Raw genomic sequence first — 11242 nt, forward strand, 5'->3', positions numbered from 1 at the left:
TTCAAATAACGTAAAGTGTACATCAGCACACTTTCCTCCCTGCACTACCTTCGTAAGAAACAATTATTAATTTACTGTGAGCTATGTTGAATACATTCTTTTATTTATTTTCGAAACTCAAACGGAAACCGGGTAAAATATAAACAGATGCTTTACGTTTAATTAAAAAAAGTATTGCATTAAAGCCTGTATGTCTCTACCCCCTCTTTTTACCCTTTGGTTACCGGACCAATGACAAGGCAACATTCTCCATATTATAAATGATCTAATAGGCAAATCGAATGGTTCTTTTTGGTAAAATGTTGATTACTTCATGATGAAATTGAAAGTTTATTCCAAAGAAGTGTTGCTGTATTTTTATCTTGATCTATTCAAGTCACGTTGATTCTCTCTTCACAAAAAGATAAAAAACTTAGCAAGAAGTCGGTATCTATTGGTACTCTTATCCACTCTTGTTTTTCTTTGTATTGGAGCTTCACAAATCCACCGTTTGTTGTCTTTAACTTGATATCCAACGCACCTGCTAGACAAAAAACATCCCTGCACAAAGACACTGTTTTTCTTTGTTCATTTATAACTTTTCTTTCGGATTTAATGGAACATTAATAACCGTGATAAGTTTCACATTTAGAAAAACTGAACATTCACTTTAATGTAAAACAATATTTAATTGAAAAATACTGTTTGTTTTTAGTCAGAAATTAAAAACACTTATTTAACGCCACATAAACACCAGTAAATGTCTGGAAGTAAGTACCTTTATGATATATGTATTTTGTTAAGCGATACAGTTTTTTAAGCGCTTCGAAAAAATATCACAGCAACAACCTTAAATATGAATGTTTTATAGGATTTATGTACATCGAATTTGCAAAAAATGTTCTATGAATTGGTAATGAATATTATTGTAAATGTACATATTCGAAGAATCTTAGATGGAAGAAGCGCTATGTATCTGAGTAACAGGATGGCCAGGTGGTTAAGGCGTTCGACTCCTTATCCGAGGGTCGGAGGCTCGAATCCTCGTCACACCAAACATGCTTGCCCGTTCAGCCATGGGAGATTTATAATGTGAGGTCAATCCTCCTATTCGTGGTTTAAAGAGTAGCCCAAGAGTTGGCGGTAGGTTGTGATGAGTAACTGCCTTCTCTCTAGTCTTACACTGCTAAAGTACCGGACGGATAGCGCAGATAGCCCTCGTGCAGGTTTGTGCGAAATTGAAAAACAAAAACAAAATTTGAGTAACAGCCATGAAAAGCAATATTAGTTCAGAGTTCGCTTTGAAATGTGACAACGAGTTGAAGGCCTAGTTATACAAAAAAAAATAACAACATCCAACGAATAAGATAGTATTTTAATTTTATTGTAGCTTTGACTGTATTTGATACTCAGTCGTCAAATAAGAAGAAAAAAAATGCTAATTTGTATCTTTGGCTTTAGTAAAGAATTTCCAACAAAGCTGTTGAACAACAGTTGGAAGTGACAACCGTTTTGTTTCACTTTGTTATTCAAAATTATAAGATCGTTAAACTCTGTAATACAGTAACTAACTGTACAGTCAGCTTCCTTTATAAGCAATACACTATGTAGAATCCAAAAATAATATTAAACAATACCGCATTTAAATAGACATTTACACAGATACATATATATATATATATGTATATATTATTATTACATCACAATATGAACATCAGTGCATCATAAATATCATAATGGAAGCGCTTTTTGTTAAGCGAAACGGGCTTATCACTCTTTTGAAATAGTTGTTTTACCACTAGTGAAAACTTGGGAACTGTTAAGTATTTACATTTCATAAAACATTTTTTAAAGCAGTCTGGACGGTTCCTATTGGTCACTTCTATTAGTCTCTACTTGCACGTGTAGATTTCTGTTCTTTCACTGCAAGTGTTACAGTGGACAAAACAGCACCAATGAAACTTACAGTTGCATTGCCAGGTCCGTGTAAACTGGTGAGTATTATAGCCTCGACCACAGCATAGCAAGTTGCAGCCATCAATGTCGTTGGATGTTTGATTGCAGCGCCGCCCCATAGTTCCAAGAGAACCACGCGATAAATCCATTTCACAGTAATTGGGCGACCTTTGAAGATACACCAAATCTTTAGACCGTGGCTTCCGATGGCGGCGCTTCGATCGTTGTTGTAGATACAGTGGTTGTTTGGAAGACGAGTATGTGTCCCAAAAGGCTACAACTTTCTTAGCTTTGTAATATTTCTTCATCAGAAAGTTTCCAATCTCATTGAAGGATGGCAAGGTCTTCCAGCAGGTCTTCATGGTGCACGATCCAGAAACCCCGTGGCACTTGCACTGCGTTAACATGCTCACTTTCACTGCCTGATAAAAGAAGTTGTTATTACAAACTACACATACAAAGATGAGTCAACTCATTCACTGATACGGTAAACGTTATCCACTCAGTACCTTTATTCTTATGTAAAGAAGTAAACATTATGATATTCTCTCATCTCAATATTAAACGTACTTAAAGACAACTACATTCCTTCTAACTACAACGAGATGCTTGTATGATAGCAATAGAAGTACTGAAGGCATCGCCCCACTTCCCCCATCATCTGTCTACAATTGGATACTTATATGCTAAAACTGTAGAATTAGAGAAGGATCCCGACCCTGTAATAATAAACACACATGGTAACTGTAAATTTACCGATGGAATCCCTGCTACTGTCTACCTATAACATAATACTTAAATAATAACCACAGAATTACCGATGGTATCCCTCCCATTGTCTATTTATAAGGGAATACTTGCATGATAATTATAGAATTACCGATGAAGTCTCCCTATTGTCTTTTTTTTAAAAAACACGTTTTATCACCTCATGCATGAAGATGACATATCCCCCAGTGAATTCAGAAGTTTTTATTGTTGGTTACAAGGTCTTAACGAATCACGAAAAATATTGCAATACTCCCACCAATCACTGCTGGGGTCCACACTGTGTGATGTCAATAATTTGTTTTTGTCAATTCTCTACGGTGTAATATGTGCATCTGATTAGTACTTCGTAGGTTGAAAGTTTGTATGTTGTTAAAGAGAACTTATAACGCGAAAATCAAGTTTCGATTCCACCAACCAAAACTCACTTTCTCCTTGTGTATTTTATATATGTACATCACAAATATTCAATATATTTACACAGACAAAACTTTCCACTGTTAAGTGAATAGACAAAGCTTAGTGGTAAGCTTTCTCGATAATTAATGGTTCGCGTCCCGTTGTTGCAAAACAAACAAAAAACAACGTGACCCGTACTCGGAGAAATTATCGTGTTCCAATAGCAACAATAAAATCTCATTAATCGGTAGGTGCCGTTAAATAGCAACCTTCCATCTAGAGTATCAATTGAAAACTGGCAAAAGAAAAGCGTGTGTAGCCCTTGTGTGGCTTTGCCAAAAAAGGTTTGAAATATTATTGAAATATCATTTGGGGTTAAATATTCCTTGTATTCTTAGCAATACAAAATGTATCTGTTACAAAGTTTCAATATGGGAAACGAAAAGAAGTTCATTGAGAATGAATATCTTCGTTAAAAAACAATGACCATTCTCTGATTGGATAAAAAGTAAGAATTTTGAGACATTACTTTTATATCACACGATGTCTATTGAGACTTAACGACTTTTCGGTTTTCAAGGCATTTAATGAGAACGTAACAGCTATTAAAGTGTGTTAGGTTCTTGTAGCACAGAAGTATGTGATAGGTTCATTAAATACAGAAAGATGTGTTAAGTTCATTTGTGTGAATAAATCAGAAGTTGAAATCGTTAGGCCCCGGACTCTTTCATGGTATAACCTACCTTAAGTTGATAGTTGTTTTAATGAGAATTGAGTTATGACTAGGCGGGTAGGGTGTTTTATCTGGCTTTAACATGTTATAACGAAATAAATCTTTGACTGTTACTTTAGTCTTGATTATGCACTTAACCATAGAAGCACATTTTCAATTTACTACAGAAATAAAGAAGATTAATTCACTTCAAAAGTAAATAAAATCAGGTAAAAACAGAAAAGAAAAATTTCCAGCTAATATTTCGCGTATAACTAAAGTTTGAGATTGCGGACATTCGAGCACTGTAAAAGTTCTTCATCGACCAGATTGTGAAGGTTTATGTATTAACACAGTCATTGAAATGAACGTGTGACGTAAGATTCATTAGTTTTGCGATTTTATCACCATATAGCCACAGTAGTAAAACGTGATAAGTTATGAAAATGAATAAGACATCTACTGAAGTTTCAATAGATATCATATCAGCAGTCTTTTAGCATACAGATTTCAACAAATATCATATCAGCAGCCTCTTAACATTTATATTTCAACATATATCACATCAGCAGCCTTTTAATATTTATATTTCAACAGATATCACATCAGCAGCCTTTTAATATTTATATTTCAACAGATATCATATCACCATTATTTTAACATTTAGACCTCAATAGATATAACATCAACAGTCTTTTAACAACTAGGCTTCAGAAAATGCCATAACCACAATTTATTTACATCAAACTTCAATATATGCCATATTCACAGTCTCTTTAACATCTAGATTGCACCATATACGACACCGACAACGTTTTAATATTTAAACCAGTTAAATGTAATCACCTGCAATTTCTGCTAATATTATTATAGCTACTTCAAAAGTCTCTCATCCTAATGGTAGAAATACCCTGCTGTGAAGTTTTGCTTTTTATTTTTACATATCTCAGTATCATGCCAAAATATACCCGACTTAGACACTTACGACATTTTAATAAGCTTGTGGGCGATTACTATGTTTTGGACACCTCACTGCTTGATTATGACACTTCACTTTAAACTGACACGGGTCTCATCATTCTCAGATCAGATCTTATTATCATCTGGCAAAATCTAACAATCTGTATATCCATTTTAAATGGACCAACAAGCCTCTTCTGGTTATGGTTTAGACTCGACGTTTTAAAATGCTATCACAAATCTTCATCACATTAATATAAAAGATTGATTTGGTTTGTTTTAAATTTCCCGCAAAGCTGCACGAGAACTATCTGCGCTAGTCGTTCCTAATTAAGAAGTGTAAGACTAAAGAGAAGACAGATAGTCATCACCACTCACCGCCAACTCTTGGGGTCCTCTTTTACCAACGAATAGTGGGATTGACCATCACATTATAATGCTCCCACAGCTGAAAGGGTGAGCATGTTTGGTGTGACGGGGATTCGAACCCGCGACCCTCGGATTACTACTATAGAAAAAGGATGGGGGAATTAATATTCGGAGAAAAACACTTTGATTTAGGAATGTGTAAAATTATAAGTTGAAGAAAACAACGGAATACCAATTCTTACAAATATCGAGACATTTTAAAGGTTATGTCTTATTGTCATCGATCAAAACCTTATTTGTTAATATATTAAACATGTCCGCTGACACATATACTTATGCTCTTAGATTGATATCTTTGTCTATCAACAGGTCAGAATTTTACCAGTAACGGGTCTCAATTTTTTTACCCCCCAAGTTGCAAGATGCTTTGCATTTATTTTCTAGAGCATTTTGTAAATGGTAAAAATATCGTATTCTCAAACAATACGCTTTCGAGTCCTTTCTTTGGAAGATAATTAGGTAATCAATCTTTTCTGTTTGAAAATACAACTCAGTGGTCACACAGCACTTTTTTTTTTTACCCTCGTTTCATTAGATGGAACCTAAACTGATTACAAGTTTTAACGTAAAAGTTCGAACGTATTTACAGCGTGAACTCTTTAAACAGCTATACCGCGACTTTTCAATATATCATCCAGGTGGCGTCTCTTTCTTCCTTGCAAAACACAATTTGATTGGTAGAGCTCCTTTTGATACAACCGCTCGGTACCATTAGAAACTCGAACGAGTTCGTCGATCCCCTGTGGGGTTGTCCAGTTCAGCAACCCCACCAGGGTTGTAAGTTGTTAACATGAAGGAAAAAAAAAACAGCATTTACGAACTCAGAAACATTTACATGTAATTTTTTACAGCAGTTTTTAATGAGATAACTTACAAGAAAATGTTTGTATCTTAATGTTTGTATCTTAATGTTTGTATCTTAACTTTTGGAATGTTGACAGAACTCTCTTTCTTTCTTTTTCAGCCTGATGGCTTGATGAAGCTTGGTTATTTCCCGCTTACTAGCATGTATAAAATAGCTACATGTCAATAGCACTGTCACAACACCCGTGGGGCGGTGTGTGTATGGGGAGGGTTCTCTCCGTGAAAGCATTCCTCGGGTACCGCTCGAAATTAGTACTTCAGAGAAATAATTAGAATAGGTCTTCATCGGGAGCTATTCGCTGCATTATTCAACGGCCGTTTACTAAAGGTGAAGACCCCTGGCTGATCTCTTTAACGAGGCTGTCGGCAAGAGACCTGCCGTTGATTAACTTAAACGGCTTGGCTAGGATAGACGTTCGAAGATTTTCTGGTCATGCCTTTGGTTTTCTGAATCATTTGGATGTATAAATGAAGTCTCTTAGAGTTGCGTTTACGTATTTTCAGTGTAACGTGAATTATATGCGATAAATTAGGAAAGCAGTGAAAATGGAAACCCGCATCCACATTAGGCATATTAATTAGTTACTCCAACACATTATGAAATTTCAAAGTATAATGTTCGTGATCGAATTCCATTAGTTGCTAAATTTATCAACATATGTTTAACATAATCACTGTTTATTTGCTCAGTTGCAATAACAATATTGTGTACAAAATAAAAATATGTAAATATTTTACTATAGGTCCTGGCAGTGACGTTTCTATTCCAACCCCTTCAATCCCCCTCCCGTCACTTTTTTGCTTTTGTGAGTAATGAACAGTATTTAAAAATTAAAACCATTTATATATTTTTATTCATCCAAGCTTAATCCTCTGGTATGTTTGTTTTAAAACAAAGACACATTGTGCTATCTGCTGTGTGGATACAGCAGGAATCATACTACGGATTTTAGCATTGTATGTGCGTAAACTTACGTCTGTTCCACCAGGGAAATATTCCATTATACCAGTTTAGGTAATCCCAAACTAGATTTAAGCATTAAAAACGAACTTAATAAAGTCACTTTAACAATACAGGCAGTATAAATCCCACTAATGAATAATGAATTAATAGGGGATCAGTATACTGATCCCCTATTAATTCATTATTCATTACTTATACTGCCTGTATTGTTAACGTGACCAGTATACTGATCCCCTGTTAAGTCATTATTCATTACTTATACTGCCTGTATTGTTAACGTGACCAGTATACTGATCCCCTATTAATTCATTATTCATTACTTATACTGCCTGTATTGTTAACGTGACCATTATACTGATCCCCTATTAATTCATTATTCATTACTTGTACTGCCTGTATTGTTAACGTGACCAGTATACTGATCCCATATTAATTCATTATTCATTACTTATACTGCCTGTATTGTTAACGTGACCAGTATACTGATCCTTTATTAATTCATTATTCATTACTTATACTGCATGTATTGTTAACGTGACCAGTATACTGATCCCCTATTAATTCATTATTCATTACTTACACTGCCTGTATTGTTAACGTGACCAGTATACTGATCCCCTATTAATTCATTATTCATTACTTATACTGCCTGTATTGTTAACGTGACCAGTATACTGATCCCCTATTAATTCATTATTCATTACTTGTACTGCCTGTATTGTTAACGTGACCAGTATACTGATCCCCTATTAATTCATTATTCATTACTTGTACTGCCTGTATTGTTAACGTGACCAGTATACTGATCCCCTATTAATTCATTATTCATTACTTATACTGCCTGTATTGTTAACGTGACCAGTATACTGATACCCTATTAATTCATTATTCATTACTTGTACTGCCTGTATTGTTAACGTGACCATTATACTGATCCCCTATTAATTCATTATTCATTACTTATACTGCCTGTATTGTTAACGTGACCAGTATACTGATCCCATATTAATTCATTATTCATTACTTATACTGCCTGTATTGTTAACGTGACCAGTATACTGATCCCCTATTAATTCATTATTCATTACTTATACTGCCTGTATTGTTAACGTGACCAGTGTACTGATCCCATATTAATTCATTATTCATTACTTATACTGCCTGTATTGTTAACGTGACCAGTATACTGATCCCCTATTAATTCAATATTCATTACTTATACTGCCTGTATTGTTAACGTGACCAGTATACTGATCCCCTATTAATTCATTATTCATTACTTATACTGCCTGTATTGTTAACGTGACCAGTATACTGATCCCCTATTAATTCATTATTCATTACTTATACTGCCTGTATTGTTAACGTGACCAGTATACTGATCCCCTATTAATTCATTATTCATTACTTATACTGCCTGTATTGTTAACGTGACCAGTATACTGATCCCTATTAATTCATTATTCATTACTTATACTGCCTGTATTGTTAACGTGACCAGTATACTGATCCCCTATTAATTCATTATTCATTACTTATACTGCCTGTATTGTTAACGTGACCATTATACTGATCCCCTATTAATTCATTGTTCATTACTTATACTGCCTGTATTGTTAACGTGACCAGTATACTGATCCCCTATTAATTCATTATTCATTACTTATACTGCCTGTATTGTTAACGTGACCAGTATACTGATCCCCTATTAATTCATTATTCATTACTTGTACTGCCTGTATTGTTAACGTGACCAGTATACTGATCCCCTGTTAATTCATTATTCATTACTTGTACTGCCTGTATTGTTAACGTGACCAGTATACTGATCCCATATTAATTCATTATTCATTACTTATACTGCCTGTATTGTTAACGTGACCAGTATACTGATCCCCTGTTAATTCATTATTCATTACTTGTACTGCCTGTATTGTTAACGTGACCAGTATACTGATCCCCTATTAATTCATTATTCATTACTTATACTGCCTGTATTGTTAACGTGACCAGTATACTGATCCCCTGTTAAGTCATTATTCATTACTTATACTGCCTGTATTGTTAACGTGACCAGTATACTGATCCCCTATTAATTCATTATTCATTACTTATACTGCCTGTATTGTTAACGTGACCATTATACTGATCCCCTATTAATTCATTATTCATTACTTGTACTGCCTGTATTGTTAACGTGACCAGTATACTGATCCCATATTAATTCATTATTCATTACTTATACTGCCTGTATTGTTAACGTGACCAGTATACTGATCCTTTATTAATTCATTATTCATTACTTATACTGCATGTATTGTTAACGTGACCAGTATACTGATCCCCTATTAATTCATTATTCATTACTTACACTGCCTGTATTGTTAACGTGACCAGTATACTGATCCCCTATTAATTCATTATTCATTACTTATACTGCCTGTATTGTTAACGTGACCAGTATACTGATCCCCTATTAATTCATTATTCATTACTTGTACTGCCTGTATTGTTAACGTGACCAGTATACTGATCCCCTATTAATTCATTATTCATTACTTGTACTGCCTGTATTGTTAACGTGACCAGTATACTGATCCCCTATTAATTCATTATTCATTACTTATACTGCCTGTATTGTTAACGTGACCAGTATACTGATACCCTATTAATTCATTATTCATTACTTGTACTGCCTGTATTGTTAACGTGACCATTATACTGATCCCCTATTAATTCATTATTCATTACTTATACTGCCTGTATTGTTAACGTGACCAGTATACTGATCCCATATTAATTCATTATTCATTACTTATACTGCCTGTATTGTTAACGTGACCAGTATACTGATCCCCTATTAATTCATTATTCATTACTTATACTGCCTGTATTGTTAACGTGACCAGTGTACTGATCCCATATTAATTCATTATTCATTACTTATACTGCCTGTATTGTTAACGTGACCAGTATACTGATCCCCTATTAATTCAATATTCATTACTTATACTGCCTGTATTGTTAACGTGACCAGTATACTGATCCCTATTAATTCATTATTCATTACTTATACTGCCTGTATTGTTAACGTGACCAGTATACTGATCCCCTATTAATTCATTATTCATTACTTATACTGCCTGTATTGTTAACGTGACCAGTATACTGATCCCCTATTAATTCATTATTCATTACTTATACTGCCTGTATTGTTAACGTGACCAGTATACTGATCCCTATTAATTCATTATTCATTACTTATACTGCCTGTATTGTTAACGTGACCAGTATACTGATCCCTATTAATTCATTATTCATTACTTATACTGCCTGTATTGTTAACGTGACCATTATACTGATCCCCTATTAATTCATTGTTCATTACTTATACTGCCTGTATTGTTAACGTGACCAGTATACTGATCCCCTATTAATTCATTATTCATTACTTATACTGCCTGTATTGTTAACGTGACCAGTATACTGATCCCTATTAATTCATTATTCATTACTTGTACTGCCTGTATTGTTAGCGTGACCAGTATACTGATCCCCTGTTAATTCATTATTCATTACTTGTACTGCCTGTATTGTTAACGTGACCAGTATACTGATCCCATATTAATTCATTATTCATTACTTATACTGCCTGTATTGTTAACACGACCAGTATACTGATCCCCTGTTAATTCATTATTCATTACTTGTACTGCCTGTATTGTTAACGTGACCAGTATACTGATCCCATATTAATTCATTATTCATTACTTATACTGCCTGTATTGTTAGCATGACCAGTATACTGATCCTTTATTAATTCATTATTCATTACTTATACTGCATGTATTGTTAGCATTGACCAGTATACTGATCCCTATTAATTCATTATTCATTACTTACACTGCCTGTATTGTTAGCGTGACCAGTATACTGATCCCCTATTATTCATTATTCATTGCTTTATACTGCCTGTATTGTTAACGTGACCAGTATACTGATCCCCTATTAATTCATTATTCATTACTTACTGCCTGTATTGTTAACGTGACCAGTATACTGATCCCTATTAATTCATTATTCATTACTTGTACTGCCTGTATTGTTAACGTGACCAGTATGCTGATCCCCTATTAATTCATTATTCATTACTTATACTGCCTGTATTGTTAACGTGACCAGTATTAATAGGGGATCAGTATACTGGTCAC

The 11242-nt window shown here is 34.2% G+C and overlaps 1 protein-coding gene across 1 annotated transcript in view; it reads right to left on the reverse strand.

Moving 5' to 3' along the window:
- Positions 1-1371: 1371 nt before the first annotated feature.
- Positions 1372-11242, reverse strand: part of LOC143237993 (protein Wnt-7b-like) — a 13973-nt gene continuing 4102 nt past the window's right edge. Inside the window, exon 2 of the mRNA XM_076477841.1 lies at positions 1372-2357. Coding sequence (XP_076333956.1) covers positions 1872-2357 — 486 coding nt within the window. The 3' untranslated portion in view covers positions 1372-1871. The remainder of the gene's footprint in view (positions 2358-11242) is intronic.

This window comes from Tachypleus tridentatus, chromosome 13, assembly GCF_004210375.1.
Source record: "Tachypleus tridentatus isolate NWPU-2018 chromosome 13, ASM421037v1, whole genome shotgun sequence".
NCBI classification, from domain to species: Eukaryota; Metazoa; Arthropoda; class Merostomata; order Xiphosura; family Limulidae; genus Tachypleus; species Tachypleus tridentatus.